Here is a 17,289-nt window from a genome sequence, read left to right as displayed (position 1 = left end):
GTACCCTGGAGCACAATATGTAGTTTATGTCATTTAAAAATTGATTTTAAATTGTTCTAATCAATTTTAATCTATGCTGAATAAACTAATGTTTTCATAACAATTCTTTAACGTAGACTCTTTTGGTCAGTGCTCTGGTATCCTGTGTGTCATATGTGCTTCATTCTTGGCATATCTCTAAAGAGAGATTAGGAAATGCAGAAGATGATTTGAAATGAGCACCATGCAATATGGGAGAACAAAGAACCAAACAGAAAAATGTACTAACTTGTCCTTTAACCTTGATGCCGCTTTAATTTCGAACAGCAACGCAATTACTAGTGACAAAACTTTCTTAGTGGCTGAGGTATTCGACAAAACAACTTACAGTAGTCCCTCCTTCTCCTCCTCCTCCTTCTTTCTCCAGCAGTTTGTACGTTACATAAGCTGATTTCTTTGTTTTTCCTCTTTCCTCGTGAGCAGACTTTACTCTCTTCTCTGAGCAGACTGGTTTGCGCAGCTTATGCTTCTCTCAGCACGGGCTGGCCCTCCAAGAGGAGGAGGAGGAGGAGCATCGTGTGACTGAGAGACCCAGCGTGTAAACTGTCAGCACATACGGAGCACCTGGGGAGAAATCCTTTCTGGCAACTTGTAGGGCTTGTAAATGGGATAAATGTGAGCCTCTCATAGGGTTTTTACCAGTGCAAAATCAGTTCCTCGTGCAGTGGTACTGGATTACATTTGCAAACAATGTCTTCTGAACCAGGTAAGGCTGACCGGGATGCTTCTGTTAAACTTTAAACTCTTCAAGACTCGGGGTGTGTTTGTGTCCAGAGACACCAAGAGTTAAAACTTTTTAGTCTGAGGCAAATAAACCGGTGAACATCAGCTGCCTTGTGATGCAATACATCTGGAATGCTCTGGTGGCTTTTTCCTCCTATTCTCAGTAAATGAGCTTGAAGTAAATGAGCTCCTGAACTGATTGCCTGATACGTCTGCCACACCAATAACCCCTTCACTTTTGGCTTGTTTTGCTGCTGCTTTCACCAGCTCTGGACTTTCTTAAAAGGAAATTTAGTTTTGTGATGTTCGTAAGTGGTTTCAGTTCCTGGCTTATTTGCCGGGTTCACTGAGCTCTGCTCATAGCTGTAAGGTTTCTATCGAGCATATCTGTGAGAAAGCATTGCCTCAAAGATTTATATCCTGCATAAGATTTATATCCTTGTTTAGGAAGTAGGTGTACACTTGTGACTTATACCCAGCTTTTCATGTATAATGTTGCAATAATCCATTTAACTGATGCTTATGCTACACTTAATGTACAGGATTGCCTTCCAGAATTATAAAAAAAAATCTTTTATTGCACCCTCCAGTGAAAGGTTTGGATTTTTTCCATTGTATGCTTGTAAATGAGTTTTAAAGAATACTATTGAAAATAGTGCTTTACTTCTAAGTGAGTGCATTTTTCAGTTCTGAGAAAAATTCATCTTGGGATAAGTTCAATCAAAAGGCATACCCAACCCTAACACTTAATGTAAGACAGCAAATATTCTGAATTAGGTTTTATACAGAGAGATGGGTGAAGCTGATCCATGGAAGGTTTGGGTTATTATGCCAGTCTGCCTCTCTGGAAAGCCCTCTGAGACTAAAGAGAGGGAAGGGAGTCACTGGCAGAGTGAGTTTGGGATTTGCTAGAGAAGCTTTGAGTAGACGTATGCAAATACCCAGTTCTCCTGGTTTCAGTCCTTGTGGGCATCTGCTTTTTTTTTTGGGGGGGCGGGGGGGGGGGGGGTACAAAGAATACTTGTTTTAAAAAAATTATATTGGTTCCTTATCTGTTTTATGAGCAAGTTTGAAATTGCCCTTTTGCCTCTAGCTTTTAAAAATCAACCAGAGGGATGGGAATCACACCTTTCCTCCCACTCCTTACATACCATTTTGTTGTATCCTGAGAAGAACTGACATGTGGATGTAGGAAACTTTTTTCACAGATTTCTCTCTCAAGAGCCGTTTTCTAGGATATGTAATGCCTGCCCTTTTCCTGTAAATGTGATGTGAACCCTTATGGATTTTTCAGGAAGGATCATGTGCTATAACTACTATTTCCTCTTACCCCTTGGCTTACTTTCAGTTTGCAAAGGCCAAAGCCTACAGAATTCTTATATGTAACAGTGGCAGTCTGAATGTCAAATAGAGTGCTGAAGCTGTGATATTTGATTGGGTTTTTGACATTAACTATGTGATGTACAAATAAATTTGTACATGCCTTAAGGTGACATAGATTATACTATCAGGTGTAGGAGACCTATGGATATAGATAGTGCACAGAGAAAGGGTGACAGCAAGTAATTCCAGTCTGTGTGGGTTTTAAATCAAGTGGACAGATATCCCTGGACCCTGGTAAACAGTATCAGAGAAGCAGTGAGTCTCTTGCTGAAGCTCTGGATGCCTCCAGTCTGAAACAGAAAGAAATCCTTCCAGTGCTGACTGCTGGGACTGGGTGAGAGGGCAAAAAGAGGGACAGGACCTATAGGGAGTATAAATTCCCATAGCAGTTCATTCATCCCTGTCACTATGGGCAGTTGAGTGTGTCCAGCTACCTGAGCAAAGGAGTTTTTCCAAGTACTAAAGGCCCACAACATGTAGAATGCACCTACACAGTATGTAGAATGTATCTTTCCTGGAGCATTGATGTTTTTGAAGATTCAAACTTTATAGATTTATATTCTTTTAGTAGTAGTATTCACTATAAAGGAAAAAACTGATTTCAAGCAATGTCTTTTCAAAGGCTCTTTGATACCATGGCCCAGAAGTCAACAGGGACTCCAGTGTTTTCATTAGTGCCACCATTATGCCTTTCTTTGTGACTGCAGCACTGGGTCTTATGTTAGTCTTTTATGTGGTAGGTGCTATGTAAACAGAAAATGTCTGTTGGTTTACATCAGTGCTTGTAAACCCAGTGAATTTGTTGAGTCTTTACTAAAAATTGAAAATATTTATGTAATTCTCTTCTTCTCTATCTCTCCCCTTCTGCCCTGAGTTTATAATTATTATAAAAAAAAGGATTAAATTTCTTGTGAAAATATCCCTGCAGTCATGACCTGACTCTATAAAAAAGGAAACAAAAAGAAGAGGAGGCAACAGCTGGCTTATGTCATGTGAGGTGGAGAGGGATTGGAGTATGGCCAAACCTTGTATTAGAAAAGAAATTAAATGCTTAACCTTAAACAAACGTTATTTTTAAGAGTAATTTCGTAGAGTTTATTTGCTCTCTGTTTTGGAAAACTTTCTTCCCCATCATGCAAGCCATCCACTTTTTTTAGTGAATATTTCAGTGCTCTTTCTTCTGATGCCAAGAGCTGAGGCTCTAAGGAAAACTCTAAATATTACATAGGAGTCAGCAACATTCTGTTGGGCTGCAGTTTTGTGAGCAGCTCAAGTGATTCAGTGGGCAGTTGCTGCCAGGAGGCTGCCAGGTCCCTCCCTGGGCCTCTTGGGCTCATCCACAAGCCAGCTCAGCTGCCACAGCACAAAACTCTGGGGGTAAAACGGGTGTCCACTTGTCCGGGAGCTGTGCAGGGTTACGCTGACCTGGAGAGAAACCGAGCGAGCCCTGGAGCTGGTAAGAAGTGAGCAGTGGGAATTACAGGGATGTGGAGGGATGGAAAGGATGGAACTTCTCATCTTGTCTCACTCTGGGGTAGCTGCAGTTTGGGCGGGAACAGCCTTTTTCTGGTCTGTCCTTGGGCCTTCAAACATTTGCTTTTCAAAACTTTAGCAAAGTGAAAGGTGGCACGCCCTTGGTATGTGTTGGACAAAACTTCAGCCAGTTCAAAATTATTTCTCTTCTTGAAGTGTAGTTGGGTTTAATTACTTTTACAGTACATTACTTTTTTTTAGAAATAGTATTTCCTATCCATTTGCACACTCAAAGATAAATATTCATAGGAGGATGAAACTTTTTGGAACGGTATGATAAATTTTCAAGTTTGCATAGAAAAAAGATATTTGAATTCTCTAGCTTCATAGGTTTTAAGGAATGACATTCAAAATTCATCATACAGTTGTTATTTTCCTTTTTTTTTTTAACAGTAGATCTTAAAGGGAGATCTAGAAAAGAAAGGAGAGAGAACTAAACAACAGAGTACTTCTGAATTTGTATCTCTCAGCCTGTTCAGAGCATGAAGTGTAAAGCTGTTTCAATCTGTATAATGTTCAAGAGGCAACTGCCTTCATGTGCAGGTCTGTTAACCTGGACTGAATTCTTTGGACAGCACAAAGAGTGGTCATCTCTGGCAATTAAGAGCTACGGGATTTTTCCCCATTTGGATTCCAGGCATTTGGCTTCCTTACATAAGGATGATTATGGACCAGTGGGTTAGTGTGAAATGGTCACTGGTTTCTTGTTCCTTACGGAAAAGAGGCAATGTAAAAGCTGACATAATTGTGGTGGGCTTTAAAGGAACTGGACAAGGAAGGTCCTTCCGGAATGATTTCACAGGAAGGCTCTAAATGCACTTAAACGAGGCTTTTTGTGTCTATTCTTCACTTTTTTTTCCCCTCAACCAGGTCAAAAGCAGGAAGCACTTGAATTCTTGTGAAGTGTCCAGCTTTGGGTTCTTTATATTTCTGGTTTGGTGCAGTGAGCATTCCCAGGGAGCTGCTTGTTTCGCAGCGTTTCGTAGCTGATGGTTGTTAATTACTTGGCAGGGAGACTGACGTGCCTGGGGAGCCTGAGAGCGCCGGCCTTGGGGGAGGAAGGCACTGGCCACGGGGCAGCCGTGGTGCCGCACAACTGTGCTGCTGGAGCCACTCTGGAGGGGCGACAGGGTTTCTCTCCATCCCCACCTTCCTCTTTATCATAAAGTTCACGAGTTTACATTTACTTGTAACCTTTCTTGTAATAGGAAGCAGTGCCTGGTAGCCTGCTGTAATGCTATTGTGCAGTTAATACCCTGCTGCCTGTTCTATAATTAGGACGTATTTCAAGCCATCCCTTTTTAGATAATGTTTGTTTTTATTATTTTTTCCCTTTCTGTTCCTACTGTTTGCTCCAACCCCACTGCGATATGATTCAATAAAATCAATATTATCTAGTGGCTACTCACATCTGGAAAGCGAATCTTGTCTTCCTTTCCCTATCAATAAATTTGCATCTTTGCCCAAGCTCCAGTGCGTCTAAGGTGAATGAATGCATGAAAATGGCTGCTTTGTTTTTTGGTGGAGTTACATTTCTGATGGCTTATCTTTCCCAGACCGCATCCTGAGGCTAGATGGGTGCCAACACTGGTGCACACAAAGTGGTGGGAGCAGGCAGCCAGGAGGAGGGAGGGAAGTGGGTGGAACAACTTGTGTCTGTGACAGCTGGCTTCTGGATGAGCTCTGAGTTGTCAGATGCTGGCAGGACACATGGACTGCCTCAGCAGTTGGATCAGGGAAACAGTTTCCATCTATCAGTGATAATTTTATTGACTTGTATTGAGTAATTGACTTCTTTCTGGATCTTTGGCTGTTCTGCATTTTGGATATACTATATTATGCATTTATTTCTTTAAATAACTTGAACGTGCATGTATTTTACAGCTTCTGCTCAGATCTTCTGAAATATTAAATCGGTTACAGTTTCAACCTTCTGTAATTAGATACTTTATTTTTTTTCCCCTTTGGGTCTGTAGGGGCTTTTTGCTTTGGGTTGTTTAGCATCCTGTTTCTAAAAATGCTTTCTTTTAGTCCTTTTATCTACAGAAATAGCTGATTTCATGTCTCAAAGCATATGGATAGTTTCCAAAATAGCTCTGAGTTGAGATGAAATAACTGCACAGATAACTGGGCAGAGAACAAGTTTGAAGTGCCAGTGACTTGTTAGAGAAGTTCAGAAGCAATGAATACTGAGCAAAATTGTGAAATTTGTAGTTAGATAAAATTTCTCTAAGCACACTCGTATTTTATAATGGCTTATGAATTATAGAAGAGGAAGCCTTTCTGTCATTGTCTGAGTAATCCCTGCATTTGCCTGGTAAGTAAATGCTAATGAATCCTTTTGAATTATTCCAGTGATTTGTACGAGGTAGTCAGCTGCATTTTTCCTTCAGTTGACCCCAGTATTACAGGTGCTTTCCTTAATAAATTGGACTGCCCAACATGGTGTCATATTGTTTATCTGACATATGATAAAAGGAAGAAGAAAATAAATAATCTTAAAACTTGACAAATAAAGTGAAAGAAACACCAGGCTCAATGCAACAACCCTTGCCCAGACAGATTCTTCTGCGATCAGTAAATCTATTTTTACAAATGAGGTATCTTGTTTAGTAAATAAGAGCTTGGGGCCCTTAGAAAGTGATGATAGCCATCTGTGCAGAATATGCTGGTGACAATTAAAAACTTAGTGAAAAATTTCAGTGCTGCATAGAACAACGGTTGAGGGGACATTGCTCACCTCACACAGCCCTGCGGAAAAAACTAAAATGAAAAAATAATTTTGGGCAAACACGGTGGAGGTGTATCCTGTCAATCTTTTCTTTTGGTAGGGCTTGTAATCAAAATGACTATTAATGAAGTAGGAACTCAAGAAAGCCACACGAAACTTTCTCAACTCTTCCCTTCATCGAACAAGTAGGAAGCTGTAAAGAGATCATGGGATTGGGAGGGGAGGAAATGCCCCCCAGATACAGAACTCACCAGTGTTCCCATTACCACAATGTAGTCAGGATGCTCCTTCAACTTTGTGAAATGCGGTCATGTGAGAGGCAGCTCTTGAGCTGAAAGTTGCCATCATGAGTTATGGCACTGGTAAAAGGCAGTGCTGACAAGGAGGGAGGAGTTACCTGGAGACCTGGTGCAGAAATGAGACAGTAACAGCAGGGCAGATGACTTGGGCTACAGGGTCAGCTTGCCCTGCCTAATCCTGGAGCGATGGAGCTGCTGCTTCTTATTGTACCCATTTTCTTTCTTGGTATTTTTGTTTTGTGGCTTTGAATCCTGTGGTTCTTAGCTACATGAAGCTCATGGTACATGGCAGTAGGGTCAGGAACTGCAGTCACTTGTAAGTCTTGTAGTCGTAATAAAAGCACAGAAAAAATATTGTCCAAATCTGCTGAAAGATTTTGACATTATTTTATGAAACACAAGCCATGAAAAGTTTCTACAAGTAAAAGAATACTTTTGCATATTTTCTCTTTAGATTTTGGGCTTGATAATACATGTTCAAAGACCAAAGCGAAAACAAAGCTTTGAGGGAACATATTGTAATACAGGAACTAAATATGTGGAAGAGGAGTACTTTATTCCTGTAAACAGAACTCATACTTGCAGCTCTCCCTTCAGTCATGTCTTTCTGGAGATGTGGTTTGAACATTTCCTTTCTCTGTGTATTTAAGAAACCTCCTTTATTCATTAAATAGTTATGAGCTATTCCACCATCAGCAAAGCCATCGTCGCAGTGCGTACAAGTGGAGGTGAGTGATAAAAACCGTAGTGAAGAAACGCTGTGGTTTTGGCAGAGGACCTCAGTCATAAGCTACTACTTTCAAACTACAATCATTTGAAGTCCTGTACAGTGCTTTTGTTTTATTGGAGCGGCATCAGCAATGCATGTTAAAGTATCGTGCTAATCCAAAATTGAAACAAATGTTGAAAGCTAATCCCATTAATTTTTGACTCATTTTAATAAGAGTCACAGCAGATGTGCAGGTTTGCCTGCAAGGAAACGACTATCAGAGCCAAAAGAACAAAGATCACAGCCAGACAGGACAACAGATGAAGCACACTGAGTCTGCCTGCTGTAGCCAGCATTGGCAGGACATTTGTAGTGGATGTGTAATTCACCATTCAGTTCCTTCCTTTGCGTGACTTACTGTATGCTGAGACTGAGATCAGGGGATTACTGATCAATCTTATTTCGTTAATATTTTGGTGCTTTCTGTTAAAGCTTGGACTTTATCATCTTGAATTTGTTACGTTAAATATTTATCCTACTTAAATGTGGTGGCTTCCATTGCAACTCCATCTTTTTAACAGAAATTACTGAAAGCTGTATTTCAGTCTAGAAATGAAAGTTACCATCAGAAAGAGGAATGATTTCTTCCAACCAAAACAACTGTAATGCTTGGCAAAACATGGGAAAAGCAGCATGGAATGCTCAAGTCTCATGAATACCTACAAACCAAACCAATGCAGTAATGTCTCATCTTAGACCAAGCAGATATGGGAACATTTAATATTGGATTCTGTCACTGATGCTCTGCATAACCTGCCTCATTTATTAAAAATGAAACAATTTCAAAAGTAATTTCTTCTTTTAGAATATTTTGTGTGTAGTGCACAGTTAAACTTGCTGAAGTTTCTTTCAATTTTCCTTCTGTATTGCTGCTCGGTCTATTTTGTTGCCAGTGGTTCACACACTGTTGTTCATACCACAATCTGGAAAACTCTGCTCTCTGTTACTAAGTAAGGTACCATTATCTACCAAGAAGTTAAATATTTTCTGGCTCTTGGCAAGTATTGTGTAGCAAGTGTTTGGCCTGACAGTTTGAAATTCAGTAATGTTTCCTGTTTAACTTCACCATCACATCTTGTGAGTGCATTCACATGGGTCATTGAACTGAAAGAGCAGTATTTATCTACTTTTTGCAATCTGCAGTTTATACCTACCATATTCACTTGAAGATTTATTTACTCCATGCAGAAAATGCTATGAAAGGGGGGTAATATTAGTTTGGTAGTTCTAGTAATATTCATGTGCAGTGAGAAATAATAGTTCTGTATACTTTACATCTTTATTACTCCCAGAAAATGGCCTACCTTCTTCTGTTGAACTTAGAATATTTTTGCCTATGTCTGGGGAATAGCTCTGCAAGAAAAAAAACCCCTACATGTTAGCATTTTGTCAGCATACTCATCTGAAGTAATCCTTTAATAGAACCTGATCTGTCCCCTATACTTTGCCAAGATTCCATTTTTCAAAGATAATTCTAAACCGTCTGTTATTTGCTATTTATTTTTCTGGCCAGCACCTTCTTGCAGAAAGAAAACTAATTTATTTGGGGAGACAGGCCTCCTGACTTCAGTAAAAGCTATTTTCTTTCTCTTTTTGCAGTGTTTGGTTATCAGCTATTTACGGCATTCAGCAGTGGCTCACCACAGTAAAGGCTGGCCTGATGTTTAACCTTTGGAACTCATCTGCACAGAGCAGAATATCAATATGGAGTTTTTTTCACTATTCTGCAGCTGCAAAACATTCACAGTTCTATCACCACTGCAGTGGGAGGGGTGAGGATGTATCAAAGCACAACTGTGTAATCAACTTGGAAGGATGGCTTTTAATAGAAATTGGAGGAAGTGTTTGTTTTTTTTTTTCTTGTGAGAGAAACGTTGACTTCCAGACTTCATACTCTCCTCCTTCACACTCATAATTCTCAGATAATTTGAGCTTAGGCCAGTTGTTATTGACATGTGTTTGGGTATGCATCAGCAGTATAAGCTTCTGAGGAGCATGTCAGCTCCCCTCGCAAAAAGGATAAATCTGTGTAGGGGAGGTAAAAAGTTACTTGAAACTCAGTTTTGAGGCCAGGTTTGGACACAAGTGTGGGCAAAATCTATGACCTCATGTACTGGATGTGTGGCTCAGGCCTCAACATGTGGTGGTGTAACTGAGAAGCCACTTTTCTGCCTTCTTGGTTGTGATCTGGAAGCTGCTGCTTGCTCTTGTTCTGTCCTTGCCAGAGCTCCTGTAGTGTTGGGTGAGTAAGTGGATGGGTTGAAGTAGTCTCTGGTAGTGTCAGTGCTGCTTAGCACTGAGCTGGTCAGGAGAATGTATGGTTTGGTTACTGTGCCTGAGCCAGTGCCGTGGCAGGGTCTACTTGCTGAACACCCACTTCTGTGCAGGGCTGGGTAGGAAGTGTGAAGATTTGCATTGATGTTACATGAAAAGATCCAGCAGTAGAGCAGCAAGAGCAGAGCCATTGTGGGTAGGTGTTCTTGGGACTTAATACACGAGACATTCATGACTATATAATTTAAGAGAAGTAATTTTGATCCTTTAGTTTTGTCTCTTGTCACAAGAGACTAATACTCTTCCCATAGATTTTGTTTACATCCAGAAACACTGCATTTCTTTCATTCATTAAGTATGAACAAGAGTGGGATCACAGTGGCAGTAAAAATTGGACAGCGCTGCAGCAGTAGAGAAGGACTATGGGCTTGCAAGTGGGAATGAAAATGAATACAACAGGACACTTAATGGTGTTGAGATTGGCTTATGGAACTGCTGATGGAGGACCTATCCAGTACTAAGACATTAGTGTAATCTTTGTGGATATAAATAAGCCATTTTTTAAATCTTACTGGCATTTCAAGCTGGCTGTTTGTCTAAATGTTCATGGATCCAAGTTATTTCTAATTAAAACGCTCTGAAAAAATAGATAATGCATCACCTAGCTTCAAACATACTTGCAGATGCAAGCATGTTTGCAAGCATTCTAGCTTCTCATTTCCTTGCAGATGATAAGCAAAATAATTAAATGCTTATCAAATTTTCACTGTTTATTTCTCTTTTCTAGTAGTTATTATTACCTCTTTCTCCCTTACATTTCTTAAATCTTTCCCCACCTTCCTCTCCTCTTCAGTGTATTTAATCACTCCTGATTATAAGAGGGGGTATTAATCATGTGCCAGTAAACACAGTAACTGGCTGGTAGTATTTTGTTGTGCATGGCATTTCTGACTTCAGGTAAAATTTCTCAGTTTTTATAAAGCATAGGAGCAACAGAAGTGTGCAAGTGTTTCTTTAATCAGGTCAGAAATAATCATGATGGGGTTCTACTTCAGCCCCGTAAAAGCTGCAGGTTTTTGCAGCATGTCTGCCTTTTTGCGTATCTAATGTGATTGTATGTTGTATCTACAGGGCAACAACTGTGTTTTGAAAAGGCAGACTGTGTTACTGCTTACTTAAAAAAACCTAGGAATTGAGCAGTCCTACTGAAATGCATGCTGCTGATTGTGGAGCAAGTATTTGGGCTGAATATTGTGTGTTTTGGGCTTTTGTTATAACAAAATGTATTATTATATCACAATAGACTTGCATGCAATACACTAGATACAGAAATTTTCACCACAAGTTTGTGTTTCTGCCACAATTTTCTTGTCTGCATCACCTGGAAGGTGGTATTGTTCACTGGGGCTCAGATTTCCACAGATATTAGATGCTTTTTCCCAGAGAATTTGACTACTCAGTTTTGTACAGAAGTATGCTGTGGGTATGCTTCTGTTACCTTTTACCATTCCAGCTTTACATGGCTTGAGGATGTGACATGATTAACAGAATCACTAGTTGGAAATATAGGTTAAATGTCTGCAGCACGTCCATCTCAGGCAAATACAGCTTCCAGAGAGGATGGAGAATTTGTTTAATGGCTTGTACAACAACAACGAATTTGAAGTTGTTCTGTTTCCCCACACCCCCATGTGCTGAGTTGTTGGTGTGAAGCCAGAATACCTCTTGGAGCTTTTGTTTCATGTAAGCAGTTGCAAAGATCCCATTATAGAGAAGCACTCTTTTCTGTTGCTTGTGTTACTGTTGTGTATTACAGTGGATGGCTTTTGTCCACTGAATACAACTAATACTTGCCGATGTAGTGAGGGGCATGTGATGCTGACAACAAAATTGATTCTTAAGGCCACCTAATGTTCCTGCATTAAAGATTTGTTTTCAGCTGTTGCTGGTTTTGCTAGACTTTGTATTAAGGCTGTGTGTGTGCATGTGTAAACCAAATGGAATGAAAGTCTGAACAGCTGCCTGAGGAACTGGGGTTGTGTTTGAATGATCTCATCAGGCAGGTCTAAGGAAGGGCTGCTGCTGCTGAGAGGAGCTGTCCTATCCCCTTCCAGCCCTATTCCCAGCTGTTCCTTTGTGCAAGCAGCAGTGCTGGGGTGGCCATGAGGTCAAACTGATCCAAAGTATACTCCAGCTTCCGCCTGCCATGTTTCTGCTGCTCATCTCGTGGTGCAGTGCAACAAGAGCTGGTGCTGGCCCAGGGGAAGGAGCAGCCAGAAGCAGAAGCTGGAGCTGAAGGTGACAAGGAGGGGCGACCATGGCTGACCACAGAGCAGCTCTATTCTCAGCAGCAGTCTGTATTTGGCTCAGCTCTATGTGATTGTGAGCGATAACCTTCAACAGGCGTGAGCGCCTTGATAAAGCTGTGTGTGCAGAATAAGTTCCTAGTCTGACCACAGCAGAACCTTGTTTTCTCAGGAAATCCTTTTAATGAATAAGGTACCATTTCGATGGAGATTTTTAGCCTTGGCCTGAACAGTTGACACAGCAATGCCCCTTAGTGAGCTGCACTCTGGGAGCTGTGGATTTTGGAGCACATTGGCCAACAGATCTGCAAGCTAATTAGTTTTCAGAAAGGTTTAAAGCTTCACACTTTGAGCCACATTGCAAACTTATAATTGATCTGAATACAGGTTTATAAATTGTGTGCAATTGCCTACCCAATTTGTGCAACCTACTGATCCCACAGGAGTTACTCTTCTTAAATTTGTTTCTGAATTTAGGATTGCCCAATTAGTGTGTAAACTGCTACAGTATTGTATGGGATTCTGTAGGAAAGGGAAATTCAGCCTGTCGACTCTTTTGGTGGAGACAAGGAAAACTTGCTGTTACAACTCCCTGTACCGTCAGCTTGGTCTTTCAAAGAGGTTTCAGTACTCACACCCCCATGGAAGAGACAGAGATGGCACTTAAAGTACCTTGTTAGGCTATGGAATGATGTGGGACAGAGCTCCCACTGCTGTAGTACAACACAACTTTTTGTGGATGGGAGTGATACCAAAGGAAACAGAGTCAAGGAATCTCTGCCTGGGATTGCAGGTGTCTGAGAAGCTTCTTAGGTTGTGGGCCTTGTTAGATTATCCTCATCACTCTGGAACAGCCACCTTTATGTTCTTGGGAGATCCCTTGCTACTTGGATGAACTGGAAGAGGGAAAAATGCTGCTGTGGGTGTTGTGCATGCGTTGTCACCTGAGTACTGGGAGTTTGGTAGCACAGATTGTTGATCTCACCATGGACCTCTGCAGGAATCCGTGTTTGTAGAGGCAGCCTTGGGGTGTAAGGCTAACTCAGTGTTTAATAGGAAAAACAGGCTTCTAGGAAATAAAGAATAAATACTTGAAATTGTTGTTGGAATACAGAAAATGCTGAAGAATCATTAAGCAGCACAGAGCAGTAGTTGTAGCATCCCTTTCCATTGCTGTTCTGAGAGCAGGCTTGGCTGTTGCTAGGAGTGGCTTGATGTGGTGGATTTTGCAGTGGGAGAGGGTGGCGGATCAGAGCAGAGGGTCCAAACTCTGCAGGCCAGCTGTTGTTCAGAAGACATGAAAAGATCACCTTATGAAATGATTGAGTGGGATTTGGATTTGCTTTTTATGGAAACATGCAAGGAAAGACCCAGGAAAGGCAAGCAAAAGGAAAAGGGTGGCAAACAATAACAATAAATAGAGGTGTAGAAACTCTACCTTAATATTTTTTTTAAATGAAAATAATTACGACAACAGTGCAATAAGTGATAAATGGGATTTCCTCCTTTTCCTTGCTCCTTCCACAAAAATGTTGTGGATTTTTTTGATTCAGAGGTAAATGAATATTGACCTTAGTGACATCTCAAAGTCCTTCATATTATTCTTTCAAGTTTTTTATTGTGTTTAGGGAACCAAGTGCTTTCGCACCCCAAAACAAGAGTGCATGGTTTTGGCTTCTGTAATCACAGTCTGCTAAGTGTTTTTTTACAGTTTCCATTGTTTGAATATGTTTTACTTTATATTTTCTTCCAGATTTCTTATCAATAGCAGCATATTGATCCTATTAATGAGCATAAATTCCATTCTGCTAAGAAAGAGTCAGCTGGCTTTGTGCTGTGCTCTTTTTTTTTTTTTTTTTTTTTTTTTTTAATACTTTTAATAGGGCCCATTCCTACCAAAAAAGACACAAATAATTTAGCTGACTCTGGCACCCTACCATCAGCAATGAAATAAATATTCTGTATATATAGCATTTTGTACACACTTTGAATACAGAAATAGAACAGCTGTACAAAATTGCTGTTTTTTCTACAGTCCTGTTGAACAAGCAACAATTCAAATAGGAAAAAAGTCTTGGAAATTGCCATGCTCCTATAGAAGAGCTTAGCCTAGTCATGGTGGAAATATATTTTTAGTATCCAACTCTTCAAGGTTTAAACAACACAATAAATTTCAGTGAGAGGCAAAGAGTGTTTTCAGGATGAGACACTCTTAAATATTCTAATATTCTCTGTAGAGAATTGTTAGCCCTCTAATAAATGTGCTTGTAGTCCTTCTACCTTATATTTAATCCTGTTTCTTACTCTTGTATGCATTTATTTTTCAGGCAGCAGCATCTGTCCAAAGCCCTTAATACTGTCTAGAGCTTGTACAGCGAGTGCCACCGGCAGGCTTGTGGAGCAGAATGTACGCAATGAAGCGGCTCAGGGAATAAATGGAAGTGTGCCACTCAAACAGTCCCCACGTTCAGCTGCAAGTCCAAAGCCACAAGGTAAATACTGTCAAATATTGTTCTTAGGGAAGCTGTTCTTTATCTCAGACTTCTGAGAGAAATAGAGCACCTTGAGAGACCTGTGTTTGGAAGAGAGAAACCCAAGGGGCATAAGCTTGCTACTGGAATACAAATGTTCTGTAAATGCTTTATGATTCTGTAATTTCTGACTTACTTTTCAACAGTATTGCTGTATTTGAGCTGGGAGGTTTGGACACTATTTTTGAACTGGAGTTTTTGACATTCTGGCTTCAAGGCAGGGGTGGTGGGGAAGATATGCAGGGCCTTTGGAGTTCTAGCAGAGATTGAGGGGAGCCCTCCTGCCAGGAGTGTGTGGAAAGATGGGAACTTCATATTTGTGCCCTAAAAGCTGACCAGTAATGCACACAGACTAGAATTTAGATTTCCCTTCTTTCTGTCTCTGTCCATAAATAATATCTTCACTTTTAAAAGCTAAATAGATCAAATGTGTGTGTATATATATACATACAGTTTATATATACACACTTTGTATGTATATATGTATAAATACGTATGTATAATTTATACATCCATAAAATCAATATATATATTATATTATATATATATATTGACTCAAACCATCTTTTTTTGTGGTATTCTCAGTAATATTTTTGATTCTGCTGTAGTTGATCACAGCAAAGAGTTGCTACATTCCAGAAATCTTGAATTCAAATCAAATCTGGACTGAGGTCTTTTAGAGGTGACATTGAATAGGAACTTTTATGCAGATAAATGATCTGACGTGCAGATAATTTTAAAAGTTAAAAAAAAATGAGTGAGTTTAGAAGACACACATCATGATGCTGCTTAATGAATTGGATTCTGAGACAGTGCTGACAAGACAGAAATGAGAATTACTTACAGAAAACTAGATGTGGAGGGCTGACCCTGGATGGATGCCAGGTACCCACCAAAGCTGCTCTATCACTCCCTTCTGCAAATGGACAGGGGAGAGAAAATATAACAAAAGGCTCCTGAGTTAAGGACAGAGGGAGATCACAAACTGATTACTGTCATGGGAAAAAAGTTGAATTTATTATTAACCAAAATCAGAACAGGATAATGATAAGTAAAATCTTGAAAACACCTTCGTCTGCCCCATCCTCATTCCCAGGCTCTGTGTCCTTCCCCCAGTGGTGGAGGGAGATGGGAATGGGTGTCATGGTCAGTTCAGCACAGGTTGCTTCTTCCACTGCTCAGGCACAGGAGTCCTTCCCTTGCTCTAGTGTGGATTCCCTCCCACAGGAGACAGTTCTCCATGAGATTCTCCAAGATGTGTCCTTCTATGTGCTACAGTTCTTCATGAACTGCTCTAACATGGGTCCCCTTCCACAGGGTGCAGTCCTTCAGGCACATCCTGCTCCAGTGTGGGTCCCCCGCAGGGTCACAAATCCTGCCAGCAAACCTGCTCCAGAGTGGGCTTCTCTCTCTCCAGCTCTGCAAGTCCCTGCCGGGACCCTGCTCCAGTGCAGGCTTCCTGTGGGTTCCCAGCCTCCTCTCAGGCATCCCCCTGCTCTGGTGTGAGGCTCCTCCACGGGCTGTGGATGGATCTCTGTGTCCCCGTGATCCTCCGTGGGCTGCAGGGGCACAGCTGCCTCACCATGGGCTGCACCAGGGGCTGCAGGGGAATCCCAGTGCTGGTACCTGGAGCACCTCCTGCCCCTCCTTCTCCAATGACCTTGGTGTCTGCAGAATTGTTCCTCTCACATATTCTCACTCCTCTCTTCTCTGAGCACGACCATGTCTGTGCAGTAATTTATTTTTCCTTCTCAAATATGTTATCAGAGGTGTTACTCCCTTCTCTGACCGGCTCAGCCTAGGCCAGTGGTGGATCCATCCTGGAGCTGGCTGGTATTGGCTCTGTTGGACATGGAGGAAGCTTCTGGCAGCTTCTCGCAGAAGCCACCCCTGTAGTCCTCCCAGCTACCAAAACCTGGCCAGACAAGCCCAATACACTAGAGCACATCTGAATCAAGTGTGGAAACTAGAATCACACAGAGTCGTCATGTTGTGGAGTCAACAATCTCTGTATTACTTAATGGGAAAATGCATCTTGAAGAATTTTGCATCAGTCCTGAGTTCACCTCAGAGTTAAGGGCAGGAAGAAATTTTTTGGAGTGTCAAGAAAGTTTTATTTACTTCTGGAGAATGAGAGCAAAATAAAGCAGTTGGTTTTATTTTGTTTGGTTTGGTTTGGTTTTTTTGTATGGTTACTTTTTATAGAAGTTTTGCCAATATTGTTAACTAAACTAAGTTTTTGCCAGTCATATGTAAACATTACTTATCTTAGCCTTTCTGCACCATTTCCTAGGTCTTTGGAATCAATTCACTACAGCAAAGTTGAAAAGAGAACATGTGTTCTTCCTAAAACAAAAATTTTAGAAATCGTTAATGGATAAAGAGAAATGTGCTACCAATAAAAAGATTTTAAGCCTTTCAAAAACAAAGCCAACACGCTTATTATAAAATTCTAGCTATTAGATAAATTAGGACTTGTATGTTATTGGACCTCATTCATTCAAGTAGTTACACAGCTGTTGTTGCTCTTTCCTAGCCATGTTTCTTTTTGTTTGTCAATATTGTGTGCTCCAAAATGTGCCAGAGCCAGGAATAGCATTAGCCTAAGAAATGCAGCTGTGTAGATGAAATTCGATAATACTGTTGTAAATAGTATTTTGTGTCTCCTTTGTTAATGGGTCCCTCTCCATTTATTTCTATT

At 40.7% G+C, this 17,289-nt stretch overlaps 1 protein-coding gene across 3 annotated transcripts in view; it reads left to right on the top strand.

Moving 5' to 3' along the window:
* Positions 1-17,289, top strand: part of FGD4 (FYVE, RhoGEF and PH domain containing 4) — a 100,268-nt gene that overhangs the window by 49,365 nt on the left and 33,614 nt on the right. The window contains exons 1-2 of one of the 3 annotated variants that reach the window (XM_048301777.1): positions 441-745; positions 14,385-14,549. In XM_048301777.1, the coding sequence (XP_048157734.1) occupies positions 730-745; positions 14,385-14,549 (181 nt within the window). In that variant the 5' untranslated portion in view covers positions 441-729. Of the gene's footprint in view, positions 1-440; positions 746-3,508; positions 3,602-14,384; positions 14,550-17,289 lie in introns of those variants that run through there. The other 2 variants (XM_048301778.1, XM_048301776.1) reach the window with 2 other exon arrangements.

Source organism: Corvus hawaiiensis, chromosome 4 (genome assembly GCF_020740725.1).
Source record: "Corvus hawaiiensis isolate bCorHaw1 chromosome 4, bCorHaw1.pri.cur, whole genome shotgun sequence".
Taxonomy (NCBI): Eukaryota; Metazoa; Chordata; class Aves; order Passeriformes; family Corvidae; genus Corvus; species Corvus hawaiiensis.
The sequence above is the reverse complement of the archived record's forward strand: the minus strand, read 5'-3'. Positions and strand labels throughout refer to the sequence as shown.